Source organism: Leopardus geoffroyi, chromosome E2 (genome assembly GCF_018350155.1).
Source record: "Leopardus geoffroyi isolate Oge1 chromosome E2, O.geoffroyi_Oge1_pat1.0, whole genome shotgun sequence".
Taxonomy (NCBI): Eukaryota; Metazoa; Chordata; class Mammalia; order Carnivora; family Felidae; genus Leopardus; species Leopardus geoffroyi.
In genome coordinates, this window is record NC_059335.1 from 12,278,561 (window position 1) to 12,301,865 (window position 23,305).

Sequence of the window (23,305 nt, forward strand, 5' to 3'; positions counted from 1 at the left end):
AACTGTTCAAATGGAAACATGAGCTCCAATATTGCAATTTGGGGAGAATTTTTAAATTGAGTTTTTTCCTACACTTGGTAGTATGATCATATGGTTCATAATTAAAATTATACAAATATACATTGAGAACTCTTATCCCATCCTGACCCCAGGTTTGCCTTTACCAATGTCCATGCGCTAAGTTTTGTTAGCTTTTGTGTATGTGTGTTTCTAGTGGTTCTTCATGCACATAACACAAATTCAAGAGGTATATATTCAAGTTAAAAATCAATTTTAAATATTCCATAATATATGACTATTCTTTGTGAGAGTGTGAGTTAATTTTTGGAACTAGTTCTTTGATTATGTATTAAAGTAAAAGGGTTTAAAAGTGAAGGACATTAGTGAGCTACAAAATATAACCAATGACAAAGTGTATACAAACAAGGCCCTTCTAATGCTTTAAAAAATATATCCTTCAACATACAATGGAATATTACAACATGGATGGACCTAGACAGTGTTATGCTAAGCGAAATAAGCTAGACTGAGAAAGTCAAATACCATATGATTTCACTCATAAGTTTAATCTTTAGGGGCTCCTGAGTGGCTCAGTCAGTTGAGCATTGGACTCTTGATTTTGGCTCAGGTCATGATCCCATGGCCATGGGATTGAGCCCTGTTTAAGATTCTCTCCCCACTCTCCTTGTGCCCCTACCCCACTCATGTGCACGACCTCTCAAAAAATATATATAAATATATTAAAAAATTAAGTCTTTAAAAAAAATGAACAAACAAAAAGCAGAATCAGACCTATAAATATAGCAAACAAACTGATGGTTGCCAGCAGGGCGGGGGTGGGAAGTTGAGAAAAATGGGTGAAGGGGAATGAGAGATACAGACTTCCAGTTACAGAATGAATAAGTCATGGGAATAAAGGCCACTACATAAGGAATAAGAAAGGTAATAGCAATTTATCAGGACAGATTGTAGCTACACTTGTGGTGAACATAGCATGATGTATAAACTTGTCAAGTCACTATGTTGTAAACCTGAGATTAATGTAACATTGTGTGTCAACTATACTCAAATTTAAATACACACACACACACTTCAGTCATTTCATTTATTACATGAAGTGTCTTACTGATAAGGGGTAAAACAGCTTCTAGGTGAATGAGTATTTTTCTATGGGTTTTTCCTTCGTTTTTTAAATTAAAGGTTAAAATAAAAACACAGCTAGACACGTTATATTGAAACTGCAAAATATACAAGATAAAGAGAAAATTTTGAAGATAGCCAGAGAGAGGGGGAAGGACACAACACACACACACACACAAGGGACAAAGAGAGAGAGAATTACAGAACAATTCTTATCAGAAACTATGCAAACCAGAAGACAAAAAAAAAAAAAAAAAAAATCTGTCAACTCCAAATGCCACACCCAGCAAAAATACCTTTCAAAAATGAAGTAGAAGGGGCATCTGGGTGGCTCAGTCGGCTAGCGTCTAACTTTGGCTCAGGTCACGATCTCAGTTTGTGAGTTTCAGCCCCGCATCAGGCTCTGTGCTGACAGCTTGGAACCTGGAGCCTGCTTCAAATTCTGTGTCTTCCTCTCTTTCCCTTCCCTGCTCGCACTCTTTCTCTGTCTCAAAAATAAATAAATATTTTTAAAATTTTAATAAAAATTTTTTTTAAATGAAGGAGGAATAAATACTTCTTAAAACCAAAACAAACAAACAAAAAAACTGAGAATTCATTAGCAGACTAGCACTACTAGGAATCTTAAAGGAAGTTCTTCAGGCAGAAAAATAAGAGAGTACACAGATATTTGGTCCTACAAACAAATAAAGATTGCCAGAAGCAGTTAAAATTTTAATTGGTATTTTTAATTGCTCTAAAAGATAATTGTCTAAATCAAAAACAGTAGCAATGTATTATGGCTTTATATAGCATGTGCAAAAGAAAAATATTTGACAAGTGCACAAAACCTTGGAGGAAGGAATTGTGGGTATATGGCTGTATAAGTAGAATACATTATTTGAAGGTAGACTGGGATTAATTAAAGACGTATATTGCAAGTCCTATGGTAATCACTAAAACAATTACAAAAAGTGATATAAATAATAGGTCAATATTGGACATTATATGAATTCACAAAAAAACTTCCAATTGACAAGAAAAGGAAGAAAAAACAGTAGGCAATGAAAATACAGATTTATATCCAAGCATATCAATAATTATATGAAATATAAATGGCATACACACACCAATTAAATATAAATGGTGTACACACAACAACAGAAATTGTCAGATTGGAATAGGATATACTATATGTAGTCATGCACTTTGTTTTTTTTTTTTAATTTTTTTTTTTCAACGTTTATTTATTTTGGGGACAGAGAGAGACAGAGCATGAACGGGGGAGGGGCAGAGAGAGAGAGGGAGACACAGAATCGGAAACAGGCTCCAGGCTCTGAGCCATCAGCCCAGAGCCCGACGCGGGGCTCGAACTCACGGACCGCGAGATCGTGACCTGGCTGAAGTCGGACGCTTAACCGACTGCGCCACCCAGGCGCCCCTGTAGTCATGCACTTTGTATTAATATATTAGAAATCTACAAATCTGTTTTGTACTTTTTATACTGTTGGATACTTATACTCAAAACTTTTACTAGGGGGGTGCCTGAGTGGCTCAGTCGGTTAAGTGTCCAACTTCAGCTCACGTCATGATCTTGCAGTCCGTGAGTTCAAGCCCCACATTGGGTTCTGTGCTGACAGCTCAGAGTCTGGGGCCTGCTTCAGATTCTGTGTCTCCCTCTCTCTCTTCCCCTCCCCTGCTCATGCTGTGTGTGTGTGTGTGTGTGTGTGTGTGTGTGAAAGATAAATAAACATTAAAAAAAAAACACTTTTACTAGGGTATTGAATACAGTCTTACTAAAAAAAAAAAAGAAATTGTCGGATTGGAGAATAAAGCAACAATAATCAAAAGAAAGCTGGAATGGCTATGTAATTTTAGGCAAACACTGATTTTTAAAAAGCAAGAGTGATTATATGATAATCAAAAAAGACATCAAGACAAAGAATATTACCAAGGGAAAAAGGAACATTACACAATAGTAAAGGGGTAATTGGACCAAAAAGGCATGAAACATGTATGCACAAAGAAATAGAGCTTCAAAATATATCAACAACTGAAAGGACTGGAAGGCTAAACAAATCCACAATCACAGAGACTCCACCACCCTCACCAATCAATAGGATAAACAGAAAATCAGTAAGGAAACAGAAGAGCTCAACAACATTATTAATCAACTTCACTTAACTGACATTTATAGAATGCTTTACCCAACAATAGCAGAATACACATTCTTTTTTAAGGGCATATGGAACATACACCAGGATGGATCATATCCTGGACCATGTAACTCACTGCAATGAATTTAAAGGAAGTGAAGCCACATAAAGTACATTCTCAGACACAACAGAATTAAATGAGAATCAATCACAGAAAAAATTAGGAAAATCCCCCAAATCTTGAAATTAAATTAACCATGGGTCAAAAAAGGAATTACAAATGGAAATGGGAAATAAATTAAATCAAATCAAATCAAAATATAAAGACAATATATAAGAACTTGTGGAATGCAACTAAGGCATGCTTAGAGGGAAATTTTAGAGTATTGGGGGACAAAAGCAGAAGGAAGAAAATAATAAATGAAGCAGAAATCAATGGAGCTGAAAGGTGAAAAACACCAGAGAAAAAACAATAAACTTTGAAAAGAGGTTACAAGAAATTACCATTGGCAGGACTGCAAGACATTTTAATAGATCCTAAAGACATTAAAAGGATAATAAGGGAATTTTATGACAGCTTTGTGCCATAGGTGACAACTTGGATCAAATGGACAAATTCCTTAAAAAGACACAAATTACCTAAATCATTCAAGAAGAAATAGACAACTACAGTATTCCTGTATCTATTAATAACATTGAATTCAAGTTTTAAAAGCTTCTAAAACAATGAAACCAGCCCTAGACTGCTTATATACTACTAACCTTTAAGAAAACAAAACAAAACAAAACAATTCCTCAAAAAACTGAGCAAACAGAAGTGGAGAGGGGTGCCTGTGGTTCCATCAGTTAAGCATCCCACTCTTGATTTCAGCTCAGGTCATGATCTCACAGTTGTGGGATCGAGCCTCGCATTGGGCTCCATGGTGAGCATGGAGCCTGTTTGAGATTCTCTCTCTCCCTCTCTCTCTAACTCTCCCCAGCTTGTGCACATGTGCACACTCTTTCTCTCTCTTCTCTCTCTCTCAAAATAAATATTTTTAAAAAGGAAGAAAGAAAATAGAAGTGGACAGCACACTTCTCAACTCATTTTATAAGGCAACATTACCTTGTTACCAACACAAGAAAAAAACATTACACGAAGAAAGACCATAGGCCAATATCCCTCGTAAACATAGATGCACAATTCCTCAACAATTACTATTAACAAGCAGAAAACAACAACATTTGAAAAGAGCAATACATCATGTCAGGCGGGTTTATCTCCGGAATGCAATATCATTCCAACATTTGAAAACTAATGTAATTTACCATATTCACAGACTACAGAAGAAGTGTATGACATCTTAACAGATGCAGAAAAAAAGCACTTGAGAAAATTTAACATCTGTTCATGATGAAAACATTTCAGCAAACTGGGGATAGAAGGATTGTCCTTAACTTTATAAAAGACATCTACAAAAACCTACAGTTAATGTAATACTTAAAAGACTAAATGCTTGAAGAGAAAGGCAAAGATGATTTCTCTCAACATCCTATTCAACAGCACTCTGGAGGATCCAGACAGTACAGTAAAGAAAATAACCAAACAGACACAAAACCAGATCGGATAAGAAATAACGTTGCAGACAACAGACAATTTGCAGACCATATATATAGAGGCTATAAAGAATGAAAAAAAAAATCAGGAAATACTTAAGTAGAGGTCTTACAAAACACACAGGCAACATCTGTGTACTGAATAACAAAAATTACTGATGAAATAAAAGATCCAAATAGAGCTATGCCACATCCACAGACTGGAAGATTTAAGATGTGAAATATTCCAACACACTTCCCTTGAAAGTCCCAGCAAATACTTTTTTAAAGAAATCAACAAGATACTTCTACAACTCAAAGCAAAAGACCTAGAATAACTAAAGCAAATTTGAAAAAGCAAAGCTTCTCTACTTGATTGACAGGCTTATTATAAAGCTAGAGTAATTGGGAACAAGTTGTATTGATACAAGAATAAACACAAAGATCAATGTGACAGAATAGAGTCCAGGAAAAGAAAAAACCCATTCATATATGGTCAATCAGTTTTTGACAAAGATGGAAAACCCAATTCAATGGAGAAAGGATTGTCTCCTGAACAAAAGTGGTGTTGGAATAACTGAGCATCCACGTTTTAAAATGAACCTACATTTTGTACCATGTACAAGTATCACAATGAATGATCAAACATGATCAAAATGGATCAGAGACCTAAATGTAAAACCTAACTTATAAAACTTCTGGAAGAAAACATAGGAGAAAAATCATAGGGACCTTGGATTAGGCAAAGATTTCTTCTGTATGACACCCAAAACATGATCTATAAAAGAACAATTTCAAAATTGACCTCATACATATTTAAAATTTCCACTTGAGAACTTGGTGAAAATCTTTGCAAATCACATACCAGATAAAGGATTTGTACTCAGATATACAAAGAATCTGCAAAACCGAAAATGATGTTCAGTTTGGTTACAAGTGGCAAGTTAAAGCTTTCAACATGGCTGTTCTTTCTCAGTTTGAGTTAATTTTCGGAGTTGGCTCTTGAGTCATCAAAGAAAAATGTTGGAAAACTAATGGCATCAGTGAGGCCAGAAACAGTCAAGGAAATACAGAATATAAGACGTATCGCTTAGGTTATTGATTTACTAGAAACAAAAAAATAAAAGCCTGAGTAGAGATGTAACAAAGGCTTCCTAGATAAATCTGGTATTTTTCTATGGATTTTCCATTCTTACATTCATGATTCATTCATGTGAGACGGGGAGAATGCTCTATAGAGCAATTTTAGGGGTTCTGGCCCTGCAACGTAATTCATGCAGATGGCAGTTAAAAGTAGCTTCAAAGTCTGTCAGAATGGAGTTCAAACTCTGGTCGTGCTATTTATTATCTACTGTCTTGGGGAAAATAACCTCTTAAAGCCTAAATTTTCTTACATGCAAAAATGGAGAAATAAATAACGTGTATTCTTAGCACTGCAGGTTAATCAGACATTAATAATAGCATAATAGCATATTGCTTCTTCATAAATGGCCAGAACCTTGTATTAAAAAAAAAATTTTTCTGATGTTGCTTTGGGCATTTTTTAGACTTCCTGAAGGTTTAAAGTGCTCAAAGTTTTAAATCCTGTGGTTTAAGAAGTGCTACATTGAGCTAAAACTCTTCCGTATTATCACATATTATGTATATATCTCAGAAGAGTTTTTGAGAAACTGAAATTAGCTCAGACCAGACGATGGCAAACTTTTTATAAAGGCCCAGACAGTAAATGTTTGAGGCTTTATGGTCCATACTCTTTGCTTTCTCCTTACAATTCTTTACAAATGTGAAATCCCAAGGTCTCAGGCCATACAAAAATAGGATACAAGCTGGCTTTGGCCAAGAGCCTATAGTTTATTATTCTCTGGCTTAGAATTTAATAATATAAATATATAGTAATAATTTCATGTCGAAGATAATACCTAAATACCTACAGCTCTTACTATTATAGTTTTAATCCCCATAACAGAAGAGCTATTACCCACACTGAACACACAAGCTGCAGAACAGAGAGGTTAAGCATCTTGTCTGCACTTAGTCAACTAGCAAACAGCTCAACTGGACAAGTCTGGTTCCAGAATCTGCTTTTTAATTACAATATACTGCTTTGTAACCAACATTCTGGTTTGGTCTCTTTAACATTAGTTTCTCCTAAAATACTTTAGTTTTTTTTTTTTTCAAGAAGCAAGTGTGGTCCTCACACACTTTTTTCAAGAAGAAGTGTGGTCCTCAATGGCCTGAAAATTGTCAAGCTCCTTCTAAGTATAGGGGGGAATGGGAGGTGAATAGTAGATGACATAACGCAGGGCTGGTCAATGGCCAGAACTGCTCCCCAACTTACCCTTCAAAGGAACTATTCCTTTACATTCGCTGTCCTAGTATCTGCAAGGGATCATTAACCGGTGGGTTCTCATCTGGATATGCCCATCTTTGGATTAATGTTTCTATCAGATACTTTTCTTCATGGTCCAACAAGGATATTTTACTTGGTTTAGAGTTGGTGACCTGAGACTGGGAAAACTTATGGTGGAGACTATGCCATTCAAAAGTCACTTCTAGCTTTAGTTGTCCAATACTCCATTCTTTTCCCGTGAACAACAGAACCAAGTTGTAGCTGGGAGTGCATGTCCATACTCTTCAGTTAATATGTGGATGATACTGGGAGTAACATTTTTTATGCTTAGAGAATGAAGATGCAATTTGTAATGGGGCAAGGCTAGAAAGAACACTATACTGTTGAATTAAGAATTGGTGGTTCGAACTCATGGTTCATTCTTTCTACCTGTGAACATCCTTATCTACCTACCTATTTATCATTTCCATCCCCTCAGTAGTGAGGGGCATATCTATTTCTCAGGCCTTAATTTCTAAATACCATTACCCACTGTGAAGAACAAGGTCTCCTAAAGAAATAACAGATTCCATGGCTGGGGTGGGGGACTACAAGATAAGTATGGGACATTATATTGTGCCAGAGTAAGGATGTGCTCAAATTTATGAAGAGTAAATAAGTAGGGGCACTGGCGGTGGCGGGGGGTATGTCAGTTAAGTCTCACTCTTGATTTTGGCTCAGATCGTGATCTCACAGTTCATGGGATCAAGACCCGCATCAGGTTCTATGGTGACAGTGCAAAGCCTGTTTGGGATTCTCTCCCTCTCTCTCTGACCCCTATTCACCCGTACACTCTCTCTCAAAATAAATAAACAAACTTAAAAAAAATGAGCAAACAGTACAGATATTGGCTAACATATGTTGAGGGAATGATGATGGTAGAAAACCACTCTTTTGCAACCATCAGTACGTCGATTTAGGCCACATTTAGCAACGGATGCTAAAACCAGTGGACAAAACTTTGTTGAAAAACAAGCTATTTACAGAACCAGAATATACCTCCCCACAAAGTACTAATTACAAAGGTAAAAATGGTGACTTTGCAGTGGAAAAACCCAGCTTACCTACCTTAATCGAGTTAACCAAGTTAACATCACCTATAATAGGACTAACATACCATGTTTCCTTATGTGATACACCAAGGACACATCATTTATGGAATTCTTATGCCAAAAAATGCATAATTTAAATCCAATAATGAGAAAACCTCACACTAATCCAAATTGTATAACACTCAAAAATATCAAGGTCATTAAAAATAAACAGTAAGGCAGTGATCCAGATTAAAGGAGTCTAAATGAAATGTATAAACCTTGACTAGATTCTAAACCAGAAAGAATGTGACACATTATCAGGACAACTGATAAAATTTGAATAAGGTTTGTAAGTTAAATAGTGTTATGTATCAGTATTAAATTTTCCTGATCACTATACTTGTAGCTGTGTAAGTAAATTAAACATCCTTGTTCTTAGCACATACACTGATGTATTTAGCTGCAAGGGGCAAGAGGTCTGTAACATACTCATGGTTAAAAATTCTATGTGTGCAGGGACACCTGGGTGGCTCAGTCGGTTGAGCAGTTAAGCACCTGACTTTGACTCAGGTCATGATCTCATGGTTTGTGAGTTCGAGCCCTGCATCGGACTCTGTGCTGACAGCTTGGAGCCTGGAGCCTGAATTCTATGTCTCCCTCTCTCTCTGCCCCTTCCCCACGAGTACTCTGTCTCTCAAAAATAAATAAACACTAAAAAAAAATTTTAAGTTCTATGTGTACATACAGATATCAATGGAGAGAATGATTCGAACATGTTAACTCATCAATCTGAATAAAGGGAATACAAGAGATGTTATATAACTTACATTTTTTGGAAAGTTTTATATTATTTCAAAATAAGAAATTTCAAGAAATGCAAAAATACATATGAAACAAAATATCATCATTTAGCGATAACCAGAAATACCTATTCATCTACACCTTTTCTAATGAGATCACACAAAACCCCATGCCTTGTTTTTTTCAGGTTAATATATTCTGGACATCTTCCAATATCCCGAACTATAAATTTACCTTTTCCCATCTGATGTTTGCATAGTGTCCTACTGGGTTAATAAATCATAAAATACTCTATCCAACTGATTGTTTGTTTCCTATTATAAACAATGATGCAATGACCATTCTTTTTTATACATCTGTAGCAAATACAAATTTACTTCTGAAGATCAAAGCTTCATCCCAGGGGATCTATTCCTTAATTTTAATCCAATATGCCATATGAAATAAAGCAATCATAGTATGAATTCTTGGTTATAGGAAATTTAAGTCAGTAATTTTATTCACTTTTCACAGCTTTACAGCTTTAGTAAAAATAATGGTCACTGTAAATAAGTATAAAATATAAATTAAAGTAATCCAGAAACCTCCCTGACCACCTCCCTCCCGCCAAAAAAACTAGCTAGTATATATATGGCAAATCTCCTTTCACACAGTATCTTTAGGCATGTATTTACTTTTAAAGACTACAGCAGATGGATCTTGCCAAGAGGGTTACAAGCTATTCCTCCCCCTTAATATTAGTTCCATTCCTGGTATTATGGTTCCACGTCATCATTTTAACGGATGTTAGAAAGATTCCATCTGAAGAAATCCCTTTCCACTCTCAATACTTGATAGTTTATCACCAGCAACGACCCTCCAAATATGTGACGACGTACATCCTGACAGAAGCCATTAAGACATTCTTCACTTTTAACGATTCTTGGCAGTGTGGACTTTCTGATGGTACGTAAGACGTGAAGGGTGACTGAAGTCCTTACCGCATACATCACATTTGTATGGTTTCTCACCAGTGTGTACTCTCTGATGGGCTTGAAGACGCGAACTCTGACTGAAGCTCTTACCACACTCTTCACATTTAAATAGTTTTTCCCTAATGTGAACACTCAGATGAACTCTCAGATTTGAGGGGAGACTGAAGGCCTTACCACACTCTTCACACCTATGGGGTTTCTCTCCTGTATGGACCCTCTGATGATGGCGAAGGTTCAAGCTCCTCCCAAAGCCTTTCCCACACTCCTCGCATTTGTAAGGTTTTTCTCCAGTGTGGCCTCTCTGGTGGTATATAAACTGTGAACTGTATCTAAAACCCTTTCCACAGACATCGCATTTGTATGGCTTCTCCCCAGTGTGGACTCTCTGATGGGACTGAAGACCAGAGGACTGACTGAAGCCCTTACCACATACACCACATTTGTATGGTTTCTCTCCAGTATGGACTCTCTGATGTACCCGAAAGTCTATGGCCTGACTGAAGCTTTTGTCACACTCCTCGCATTTATAGGGTTTCTCTCCAGAGTGGACTCTCTGATGAGCATGAAGATTTGATCGCCAGCTGAAGCCCTTCCCGCACTCCTCACATTTATATGGTTTTTCTCCAGTGTGAATTACCTGGTGCAGTTTAAGATTTGAACTGTAACTGAAGTCCTTACCACACACATCACATTTGTATGGCTTCTCTCCGGTGTGGACTCTCTGATGGGTTTGAAGCTTTGATGACTGGCTGAAGCCCTTCCCACACGTTTCACATTTGAATCGTTTCTCCCCAGTGTGGACATTCTGATGGACTTGAAGATTAGAAGCCTGACTGAAGCCCTTCCCACACTCCTTACACTTGTAGGGTTTCTCTCCTGTGTGAACTCGGAAATGGATATGAAGATCTGTATTACGGGTAAAGCCCTTCCCACACGCCTCGCATTTGTATGGCTTCTCTCCAGTGTGGACTCTCCGATGGCATATTAGCGGTGAATTATGGCTGAAGCCCTTGCCACAGACGTCACATTTGTAAGGCTTCTCCCCAGTGTGGACCCTCTGATGTATGTGATAGTGTGCAGCCTGAGTGAAGCCCTTACCACACTCCTCACATTTGTAGGGTTTCTCACCCCTGTGGACCCTCTGATGAACACGAAGATTAACACTCCAGCCGAAGCCCTTACCACACTCTTCACATTTGTATGGTTTTTCTTCAGTGTGGACCCTCTGATGGCACTGAAAATTTGAACTCTGGCTAAAGCACTTACCGCACTCTTCACATTTGTAAGGTTTCTCTCCGGTGTGAGTCCTGTAATGAATGATAAGGCCTGTGCTGCTACTGAATCCCTTGCCACAACTGTCACATCTGTAGGACTTTTCCCCTGTGTGGTTAGACTGATGAGGATGAAAAGCGCTCTTACCGAAGCAATCGCCAGGGTCGTGACATTTATTGTGTTTCTCTCTTGGGCGAATTCTCTGAAGAGCCTGCAGGTGTGGACACCGCCTGGAGCATTTCTCTCCTGGGTGAACGTTGTGAAGTGGAAGCACTGAGCTATAACTGAAACCCTCTCCACACTCACGACACGGAAAGAGATCCCCTCCTGGGGGTACATGTCGACTGAAACCATCGCAAATGCTTTTGCCGCATTCACTGTATTTATAGGGCTTCTGTTCTGTGTCAGTGCTAATACAATCACTAAGTGATTGCTTCATGAAGGCCTCCCATATACTCAGGTTATTTTTCACATTTACTTGCTGACCTCTACTCTGCTCCGGTGACTCACGTGGGTAGGTATTCCCACAAGAATCCTGAGTTCTCAAAATAGATACACCTGCAGTGTAACTGGAGCTACCTGCTTTAGGATTCATTCCATTATTCTCCCTTTCAGAAACCTGAACAGAATCACCGTGGAGTAACTGGGAACGCTTCCTCTGAAGACAGCTGGTTAAATCACTTGCCACCTGCTTCCAGATTTGCCAGCAGGATAGTTCTTCGTGTGAAAAGTATTTTAATGCAACTTTTCGAAGAGTCTCCATCTCCTTTTGATTCTTGCTGCCTATAAGAAAAAGCAATAATCAGAGATAAGGACAAGTGAATGCTTAGGTACAGAAACGTCAGGATTTCACATTTGGCCCTACGATAAGGCCTCCACAAACCATGAGGAGGGTCACGTCTATACAGTATCATGTAACCTTTTATGTGTTTCCATGCAAGTGGAAGCAAAAAATGGGGTCAACAGACTCTTAGCCACTAAGTGTAAATGTAACCCATTTTAGAACCATAAATTTCATAGATTAAAAGGAGAGCTTTAAGTTTGAAATCAAATGACTGCAGGGCAACAAAGACAAGCCACATTCTATCCTCCAATAACATCAATTAAAAGCCTACTCACCTTTGCCCTAGTAGGCTTATGGTAAGAGGCATCCTCCCCAGTAAGATTAAAAAAGCTTATAGGCATTAAATAGTATTTTAGGTCCTGGCAGAAATCACACATAGTAAGGACACCACTGTATGAAATGCTTGTTTCAAAAAAAAAAAAAGAAACAAAGAAAGAAATGCTTGTTTCAGTTCTAAACACACACCTAAATATTACATTTATGCTGGATAAAGATGTAAAATATCTGATCGAAGGTCATGGCTAAAAATGTATGGAAGCCACTGGCTTAAAATGTTTCAGTGGGGCTGGGTACCAAAAGTCCTTCATTAATTTGCTTAAGTGGAAAGTTACATTCTAATAACATAAGCTGAAAAATCTCAACAGATATATACACACTTCTAGCTATGTTAGGTGAAGATGTCCATGCCCTAATCCCTGGAACCTGTATGTTCATGTATGTAGCAAAAGGGCTTTAGATCTGATTAAATTAAGGATCCTGAGATGGGGAAGTTATCCTGGATTATGTGGATGTGTCCAAAGTCATCACAAGGGTCATTATCAGAGGGAGGTGGGAGGGAACTGTCCCGGGCCTCACCCTATGCATCTCTGCCTTTTGCTGGTTCGGATTTGCATTCTTTTCGGGGCATCTGGCTGGCTCAATCGGTTGAGCACGTGACTCAATCTTGGGGTGTGAATTCAAGCTCCACGTTGGGTGTAGAGATTACCAAAAAAAGAAAATCTTTTAAAAAATAAATAAATAAATAAAAAGGCTGAACCTCGCTCCTGAGGCTAAGTCTGCAGGTGAAAACGAGACCCAGTGAAGGGAAGCAAGTATCCAACATCCTAAGCCCATCAACCATGAAGCGACATAGGAAGGGGAAAGGACAAAAGAAGGGGTACATCCGTCACTCGCTCACAGAATTCATTGCCTTTGTATTCCTTTGGTTATAATGCAGTTATAATTGTAAGTATAGAGCTTTCCTGTGTTTTGTCATTTTAGTGAATGCCAGCTGGGTCCTAAGAGGGTGGCCCTGGAGAACCCAGCTGGTGTCTGACGTCTTGGTGGGTGGTCTCGTGGAGGTCCGTGCCCTTAACCTGTGACGCTGGAGCTAACTTCGGGTGTTTCTTATCAGGACTCACTACAGCATGTCAAAAGGCTTCTCACATTGCTCTATCAGCTAGTTAATATCACTAGGATGCAAATTACACTGGAAAATTTAGAAAGTCTGTAAGTTTCTTTCCTGTCAGGACCCTTCTCATGTCCACAGGTACGTATACCAGTCTTCTGATGCCTGGAAATGTCCAATTTGAAATTAATGAACATCTACCATATATGCGTTCTGTGATCGTTTAGGTGTTAGCGAGAGGGGCAGGCGCTCAGCTGGGAAGCTGGTGGCTTCCATTCATATGTAGACAACCTGAGCCTCTTCCCTGAGAACTGATGAACTGAAATGCCTTGCATCCTTGGCACTGATAATTTCTGATAGTTTAGTTATCCATTCTGATAACTGGGAATAGCTTTTATCTTCTAAGTTTACTCAGTATAAATCTTTACATATTCCAAGACATCTTAGAAATGAGAACTATGTTAGACATTCACTGGGAGACAATGTTCCAGAACAATCCATTAGTCACATTAGTGTGCTTGCTCTAAACCTATGAGCCACCTCTAGAAGTGACGGAGATGGGATGCCCACTTGTCTCCAGTATCTGTAAGCTTTTTGTTTTTAAGCATCTACAAAAATAAGCCCTTCAATTTGTCCTCTTGTGACCTGCAAAGAGCACTTTAGCACAGTTTTTGTATGTGGGGCGTGGCTGCAAAATCCTGAAACATGCTGATGGTGAAGAGGTCAAAAAACCTTTGAGACAAGGTGACAGCAAATGCTACAAGATTTGTTAAAAGACAGACTTGGTCTATTATGCAAAACTGAGAAGTGACAATACTTAGGGTCGGCATTCCTGAGGTTGAGTCTGCACGTGAAAACGAGACCCAGTGAAGGGAAGCAAGTATCCAACACCCTGAGCGCATCAACCATGAAACGACATAGGAAGGGAAAAGGACAAAAGAAGGGGTACATCCATCAATCACTTGCAGAATTCATCGCCTAACTTATCACGTTTGCAGACAAGCTACTGTTTCGTTTTCAGGCAGAGGGAGAGCCTATGAATTTACTTGATCTAGGAATATCTAATTTTTAACTTCTAAATGGGTAGAACTGAGAAATATGCCAATTAAAGAGAAAGGACACTAGGGGAGAGAAAGGAACGGAGATCGAAGAGTGAAGTGAAAGGTGAAGGAGAGAGAGAGGGCAGGAGAAAGGAGGGCGGTAAAAGGCTGGGCGGGAAAGTAATCAGCCTGTCTGGGGACATGGACAAGGCATTCTTCCCATCCGGGAAAGGCTGCTATTGAAAGGCTGGTATTGTAGCTCACTTCTACAAGAACAGTAACTAGGTAACTGACTTACTCACTTAACAAGCACGTATGGGATCACCTTCTGTGCAGAAGGCCCACCCGAGGCTTTGAGTAGACACAGCAGATAAAACTGCCCAAATTCCTACTTCCTGGAGAGATAGAGGACACACAAGTAAATAAAACTGTGTTACCAGGTCAGGAGGTGATCGGTGCTTAGACACAAAATAAGGCAGGGTGAGGGGATGGAGAAGGGAGAGGATGACACATTAAACAGCAGACACAGAAGGCCTAGCTGATGTAGGTGAAACCCGAGCAAAGACCTAAGTAAGGGAGTGGCTGCGGACTCTATGCCCAGGCAGAGGGGGAGCCAGTCAAAGGCCCTGAAACAGCAGACGACACTCCAAGGGGGCCAGGACACCAGGGATGATGGAATCCAGGGTAAAAGCAAGGCTGATCATAGAGGAACCTGGTGAGGCATCCAGATGAGGTAGGGCCATGCAGGCCACTGTGAGGACACGGAGAGAAATGGGAAGTCTCTGGAGGGTTTTCAGCAGGGGAACGGCGTGATCCCACTTGCTCCCTAAAGAATCACTCAGGTCCCATGTTGAGAACAGATGATAGGAGTGCAAGGGAGGAGGCAGGGAGACCAATGTGGAGGCTGCCTTCCCAGTCCAGGCAAGGGATGACAGTACTGGGACAAGAGTGGTAATCACGGGCATGGTGAGAAGCAGATTAGCTGGTACCTGAAGGAACAGCCACATGGTTCTCACTGGAATATCCATTTCTTTGGGTTTCTCTTTCCATCATCCAAAGCTTTTCTTCTGCCTCCAACTGGGACATCATATCTGGCTTGAAGGGAAGATGTCCTATGAAAAGGCAGATATGCATTTTTAAGATGAACACAAAGCTATATTTTTGTCCAAATTCTACAATCCTTAGAACCTCTAAAGTGACAATTTAAGAACTTTTTTGATCACAAACCATAAGAAATGAATTGAGGTCATGACCTAGTCCGTGTCTAGACAGAGATAAAATTAGATCTAGAGAACAATGGCTGTTCTCATCCTATTTCCCACTCTCACACCACTCACTGCAAATGGTCAGTTTGTGCCTCAACGTGAGCAGGTCTTGATAAGGAACTTTGATGGTTTCTGCCCTTATTCTTGTTTATCCTATTTCACTGAAAAATAAAATTCCAGTACAATGTATTAATTCCATGACCCACCAATGGGTCACAGCCATAATCTGAAAGATAAAGTATTTGAAAAACATAGAAGCCAATTTATAATTTATAATTCCCATTTATAGTTAATTTTTTTTAATTTTGTTTTTAATGTTTATTTATTTTTGAGACAGAGGCACAAAGCACGAGCAGGGAAGGGACAGAGAGAGAGGTAATACACAATCTGAGGCAGGCTCCAGGCTCCGAGCCGTCAGCACAGAGCCCAATGCAGGGCTCGAACTCACGGACCGTGAGATCATGACCTGAGCCGAAGTCGGACGCTCAACTGACTGAGCCACCCAGGTGCCCCTCATTTATAGTTAATTTAAAGAGGATTTCTCAACTGCGGCACTATGAATATTGTGGACCAGCTACTTCTTTGTGGTGGGGGTTGTCCTACATGCTGTAGGTTTAGAAGCATTGGCAGCCACTAGGTGGCAGTAGCACCCCTCCCCTTTAGTTGTAACAATCAAAATAGTCTCCAGACATTGCCTAATGGCGTGGGGGGGGGGGGGGGGGGGAGGGGTGGGGGTGGAATCATCCCTGGACAGAACTTTGCCTGAGCAGAAAGACCAGGAAAAACTATGCCTGCAGTCCCAGGGATTAGAAAAACTTGTGCTTTCAAGGTCAGGGAACCATTTTAAAAGGTCCAAAGCTTTGAAATGAGGACACAGGCTCTAAGTAGGGGTGAGGTTCAGTGTCACAGTGTGCCTGTTCTCACCCACTGAAAGCAGGTTCTCGAAGTTCTCCACCATCACATCTCGGTACAGCTTCCTCTGGGCAGAGTCCAGCAGTCCCAGCTCCTCTATAGTGAAGACCACAGCCACGTCCTTGAACGTCACTGCCTCCTACGACATCAAACACACACAACCTCGATCCCATAATCTCCACTGGAAAAAAGCCGGGATTGAAAAGGGTAAAGAGGATTACCAAAAATCTTGTTGCTGATTTGAAGGAAACCCAGGCAGATTTCAGTCCCAGAGCTGTCCCCCATTCACTGTCCCCTCCGGATCGCCCCACAAAGCTTGGATTCTGTCCCTGCAATTTTCACAGGCCTTTGGCAGTCCTCCAGGACAGTCACATGGCTTTCTGTGTTCAATGCACATGCCGTATCCACCTGCGGCACTCACAGCTGGTGAAGGCACAGACTGAGTTCAAATTTCAAAGTTTTAATTACAGGACCTTGGGGGAAATTCCATCACTTGCCACTATCTCAATTTCCTCTTTTCTTTAATGGTGTCTAAACCACAAGGTGTTTGAAAACATGAGATGAGTAAGTGCATGTAAACCACAGAGAGTGGTGCCTGGCGCATCTCAAAGTGCTCAGTAAATGTGAACAATTACTATTATACGGTCTCATTCCATTTTGCGACCAGAGACTCTAACATTCTTTAGAATTTATGATTTGTCTTTAATCAATACAAATCGTGTATAATTAGTTCCAGATTTTTATTTTGTATTTATTTTTTCAGTTTACTTATTTTGAGAGAGGGAGAGCATACACACACGAGTTGGCGGAGGGGCAGAGACAGAGGGAAAGAGAATTTTAAGCAGGCGCCACACCCAACACGGAGCCCAACACAGAGCTCGATCTCACGACCATGAAATCATGACCCGAGCCAAAATCAAGAGTCAGTCGCCCAACCGACTGAGCCATCCAGGCGTCCCATAGTGACAGGTTTTTAATTTTAATCAATGCTGCAAAGATCCTTTTACGGAGATTTTGGCTAAGAGCAGCAATTGCAAAGTCACAGAATAAACACTTCCAGATTTTTCAAAGAATAGCAGATTTCCCTCTCAAAATGTTTTCCCAACCCTCTTGCACTGTTGGTGGGAATGCAAATTGGTGCAGCCGCTCTGGAAAGCAGTGTGGAGGTTCCTCAGAAAATTAAAAATAGACCTACCCTATGATCCAGCAATAGCACTGCTAGGAATTTACCCAAGGGATACAGGAGTACTGATGCATAGGGGCACTTGTACCCCAATGTTCATAGCAGCACTCTCAACAATAGCCAAATTATAGAAAGAGCCTAAATGTCCATCAATTGATGAATGGATAAAGAAATTGTGGTTTATATACACAATGGAATACTATGTGGCAATGAGAAAAAATGAAATATGGCCTTTTGTAGCAACGTGGATGGAACTGGAGAGTGTGATGCTAAGTGAAATAAGCCATACAGAGAAAGACAGATACCATATGGTTTCACTCTTATGTGGATCCTGAGAAACTTGACAGGAACCCATGGGGGAGGGGGAGGAAAAAAGGAAAAAAAAAAAAAAAAAAAAAAAAAAGAGGTTAGAGTGGGAGAGAGCCAAAGCATAAGAGACTGTTAAAAACTGAGAACACTGAGGGTTGATGGGGGTGGGAGGGAGGGGAGGGTGGGTGGTGGGTATTGAGGAGGGCACCTTTTGGGATGAGCACTGGGTGTTGTATGGAAACCAATTTGACAATAAATTTCATATATTAAAAAAAAAAAAAAAAAAAAGTTTTCCCAGTTCACCTTTCATGCAAGAGTACAAGTGTTCCTGAATCTCTAGACTCTGGCCAAAGAGGACAGAACTCCTGTTTAAAAAAATCTTCGACAACCTAAGTGATAAATATACAGAAAGACTTTGTTCACATCTGCATACGTTTACTTATGAGTGACCATTATTTTCTCCATAAATTTACCTTTTTTTAACACTCCCATTTCTTTTACTCATATACCAATTAGGTTTTTCTTTATCATACTAGCCTTTTTTTTTTTTAATGTTTATTTATTTTTGAGAGAGAGAGAGAGAGAGAGAGAAAGACAGAGCGTGAGCAGAGGAGGGGCAGAGAGAGACAGAGACACAGAATTTGAAGCAGGCTTCAGGCTCTGAGCTGTCAGCACAGACCAGAGCCCGACACAGGGCTCAAACTCACGAACTGCAAGATCATGACCTGAGCTGAAGTCAGACGCTTAAACAACTTAGCCACTCAGGCGCCCCTCTTACTAATCTCAATAGAGTTATTAAGCCTTTCTTTAATGTACGTAAGTACAGCTGACCCTTCAACAAGGGTTTGAACTGCATGGGTCCACCCTATATACAAATTTTTTACAGTACTGTAAACGTATCCTCTCTTAAAATTTTCTTAATAGGGGCGCCTGGGTGGCGCAGTCGGTTAAACGTCCGACTTCAGCCAGGTCACGATCTCGTGGTCCGTGAGTTCGAGCCCCGCGTCAGGCTCTGGGCTGATGGCTCAGAGCCTGGAGCCTGTTTCCGATTCTGTGTCTCCCTCTCTCTCTGCCCCTCCCCCGTTCATGCGCTGTCTCTCTCTGTCCCAAAAATAAATAAACGTTGACAAAAAAAAAAAAATTAAAATTTTCTTAATAACGTTTTTTTTCTTCTAGCTTATTTTATTGTAAGAACATAGTATATAACATATACAAAATAGGTACTAATCAACTGTTTATGTTATTGGTAAGGCCTCTGGTCGACAGTACGCTTAAAAGATAAGTTTCTGGAGAGTCAAAAGTTAATATGTAGATTTTCAACTGTGCAGGGGGTTCAGCATAGTTTGAGGGTCAACTGTAGATCCCACCGATGCCAATATTGCAAATACAGAGTTAAGAATGCAAGTGAAAAAGGAATGCGGGAAAGTGCAAAGAGCTGGTTTGTAAGCAAAGCAGGAGTGTACATTACTTTTGTCTATTTCAAATGGCTATTACTTTTTTCAGAGATCGTTTTGTGAAATAATAAAGATAAAACAGCACACACACATGCACACAGAGTCTGGCCAGAACATGCACTCAAAATCTGTTGTTCTCCACTAACCTTTCCAAGGAAGAGAAAAAAGGATGTGCCTAATCTCTGAAAAGTAAAAACACACCTTGGGAGCCACAAAAGAATGCCTTATTTACCTGAAACTTGGTCATTTTCTCCTGCTCCTTCTCGGAAAGGTCAGAGTCCTGAGAAGGCATAACTGGGGAAGGACAAAGAAGCCATGAGATGCAGGCCAGGGCGGCCATGAGCCCATGTGGATCTTTGCAGAAATTATACGAGAGTTCTCCTACTTCCAGGCAGTTGCAGTCACATACAGCATGGTAAGGAAAGCATGGAGTAGATTCCAACTACTAATAAGTTTGTTAGTCAGGGGCCACTGGACAGTCAATAGCCTGCAGAATCAAATGCAGTAACCCTACTATAAGAATTTTCCATCCTGGGGACAGTAGGAAATGAAGGGCATTGTTAACAACATGTATAGGCTTAAAAAAAAAAACATGTGGTTCTAAGTCAAAGGCCTCGGTTTAAATCCTGGAAATGATACTTGCATCTGTGTAATGTCAGGGTGTTAAAGAAAAAACTCTGTGCCTCACTGTGGTCATCTGCACGTGAGGACAGGATACGAACTGCAAATCATACTCACCTCATAAGGTTTTCCCCAGATTAACAGCAGATGGAAAGTTCAAAGAGCCAGGAATCCTTTTTTCCTGCACCTGCAAAAAAGCAGATGATACTTTGCATTATAAACTGTATTTGCACTGGTCTTTTCTCAAAGCAGCAAAAAAGATCGGAAAAGTACCTGGACTTCATAATGCTCTCCTATGAAACTCACCTTTCTTCTCTGAAAATCCTAATTCTGACTTAAAATTTTCTCTTACTTAACAATTCTTTCCTCAGGGGTGCCTGGTGGCTGGGTTGGTTAGACATCTGGCCCTTGGTTTCGGCTCAGGTCATGATCTCCTGGTTAGTGAGTTCTAGCCCTGTATCAGGCTCTGCGCTGACATGGCAGAGCCTGCTTGGAATTCTGTGCCTCCCTCTCTCTCTGCCTCTCCCCCACGCATGCTCTCTCTCTCAAAGAAAAAATAAAATAAACATTTAAAAAATAATAATTTGTTGCCCAGCTAGTAACATTTCGACACTGGTATTAGTTTTCTAAAAAGCATCATTTCGAGTCAATTTACTTCATGAAGTCAATAAAAGGCTTATTGGTAAGAGCCTTTTAATCCTAGAGATAAAGATAAAGATAGATAAAGAAAAGATACAAAATAAAGAGATAGATAAAGATAAAGAAAGATACAAAATAAAAATCAAGAAACACAGAAGACAGATTGAGAGGCATAGAGATAAAGAAAGATACAAAATAAAAATCAAGAAACACAGAAGACAGATTGAGAGGCTCCAACATTTGTCCAATAGGAGTATGAAGAAAAGAGAATGAAAGAAATGGCAGAGAGGTCTTACTTCAAAAGATAATTGTGAGTTCATACATAGAAATTCTCAACAGTATAAATAAAAATACTCTCTTAAATCATACTGAAACTCAAGAATGCAAGGAACTAAAAACTGTACGTAAATAAGAACTAAAAACAACAAAAATCCTTAAAGCTCCCAGAAAGAAAATACAGTTTACCTAATAGAAATGACCATTAGACTGACAGAATCAGGGAAACAGAATGGAGATCTGAAACAACTGAACGAGATCTCCAAAAGGAAGGAAAAAAAATAATGGTCAACCTTGAATTCTATGCTCGACAGAGTGACTACTGACACAAGGCAGGAAAAAAAAAAAAATTCAGCTGAACAAAGATGAAGAACATTTATAACTAAATGAGCCCTAAAGAAGAAATGGTAAAATAACAAAACAACAACAAAAAAACCCCAAAACAAACAAAAAGACCCTTGTAAGTATGTTGGTAACGCCTTTGTGATTTAAAACAAACAAAAAAAAGCCCAAGAAAGATCTGACCAATTTGGAGGGTAGTTAGAACAAAAATATAACCTATCCCACAGAACCTACCCTACAGTTTAAAAAAAAGAAAAAAAAAGGTGGTGGTGTGGGGGCGCCTGGGTGGCTCAGTCAGTTGAGCATCAGATTTCGGCTGGGGTCATGATCTCACAGTCTGGGTTCGAGCCCCACATCCGGCTCTGTGCTGACAGTGCAGAGCATGCTTGGGATTCCCTTTGTCTTCCTCTCTCTCTGCCCCTTCCCTGCTTGCTCTCGCTCTCTCTCAAAAAAAAGAAAACATTAGTCTCAGAGACAGATAACCGTTTTTTATCCCAAAGCAGTTGCGAGTAAATAAAAGAGGAATAAGAAGAAAGGAGAGCAAAAGGAAGAAATGTAAAACGTGGTAAACTGAAAAATGAAGACATATTTAAAACATATGCGCGTGTGGTATAAAATCCACACTCACACCTACCAACGGGGAGATTAAACACCGGCAGGCTGATGCGACAAATATTTGCACATTTTCCTACTGCGAATTTACTGACTGAAAGAAACCTGATGAACTGAAAACAGAGGACAGGACAAGAAAGTACCTTCGCTGGTACGTACCCGGGGCTATGCCGTGAGCAGCCAAGAAGTCCGTCCTTTCTCCCCTTTGCGACCCCAGGGACGCGGAAGAAAAGGACGCGGTGGGACGGCACGGCTGGCTCTGTCTCCGGGATCAAGCGTAGCGGACATCCCCAGGCGCTAGCGCGGGGTGCCTCGGAGCTTCCTAAAAGAGATCGATAGAGCTGGGGAAGACCTCGGTGCCCGGGACGATGACAGCAGGGCCACGCTGTCGATGCCCCTAGAGCCCTGAGCTCCCTGTCTTCACTGGGGCTTCCAGGCAAAGGGGCGCTGGTGACCGAATTCCTCTATCACGAGCGAGAGCCAACCCGTCATCCCGTGCCCCGCCGTTCTAAGCTCTGGACACGTACTGTCTCGTTCAGTTGGAATCACAACCCTACCCAGTAGTTTCTCGCTCGCTCGCTCGCTCGCTACCGTACGGAGGAGGAAAGTAGAGCGCAGAGAACAACTCGCCGGGTATTGTACCGATAGAAGTAGCAGCGCTGCTCGGTAAGTGGGGGAGGAGAGCTGAGGGAATCCAAACTTCTGCCCTCCGTCTCTCGGCCTCCGCCGGCGGCCGCGACTCCTCCATCCTAAAAAGGCCGCCTCGGTAGCGACTAGTCCCACGCTCAGGCCGAAAAGGCTCGGAGGGGTGGGGGGAAGCAAGGCTGACTCACCTCCTGACCGAAAAGATGGTGGCAGCCTCGCTTTTCCGGGGCGGAAGTGCCTCTGCCTACACGGCGCCCCAGAACTACACTTCCCGGAAGCCCCGGGAGAAGAGGCGGCGCAGCGGCCCCTTGTTTCCGGAAAGAGTTAAGGACTACATTTCCCAGAAACTCCAAGAGGAGGAAGAACTTTGTCCGCCCGCCTTAGGCCACTCCCTTCCCTCCCAGCAACTCTCCCAGCTGGTAATGCGAGGACTACAAAGATCGGAAACCGCTTTAT

General features: G+C 40.6%; 1 protein-coding gene across 4 annotated transcripts; it reads right to left on the reverse strand.

Moving 5' to 3' along the window:
* Positions 1-9,087: 9,087 nt before the first annotated feature.
* Positions 9,088-23,112, reverse strand: ZNF227 (zinc finger protein 227). Of its 4 annotated transcripts, none has more exons than XM_045442046.1 (7): positions 23,038-23,112; positions 22,364-22,526; positions 20,453-20,522; positions 19,947-20,008; positions 16,781-16,907; positions 15,581-15,703; positions 9,088-12,103 (listed from the first exon to the last, which is right to left on the reverse strand). In XM_045442046.1, the coding sequence occupies exons 4-7, from the start codon at positions 20,004-20,006 to the stop codon at positions 9,987-9,989; spliced, it is 2,427 nt and encodes an 808-aa protein (XP_045298002.1). In that variant the 5' UTR covers positions 20,007-20,008; positions 20,453-20,522; positions 22,364-22,526; positions 23,038-23,112; the 3' UTR covers positions 9,088-9,986. The 4 variants fall into 4 exon arrangements, with proteins under 4 accessions (XP_045298002.1, XP_045298005.1, XP_045298004.1 ...); XM_045442049.1 differs by having other exon boundaries at positions 22,847-23,066; XM_045442048.1 differs by lacking the exon at positions 23,038-23,112 and adding an exon at positions 22,762-22,982.
* Positions 23,113-23,305: the final 193 nt, after the last annotated feature.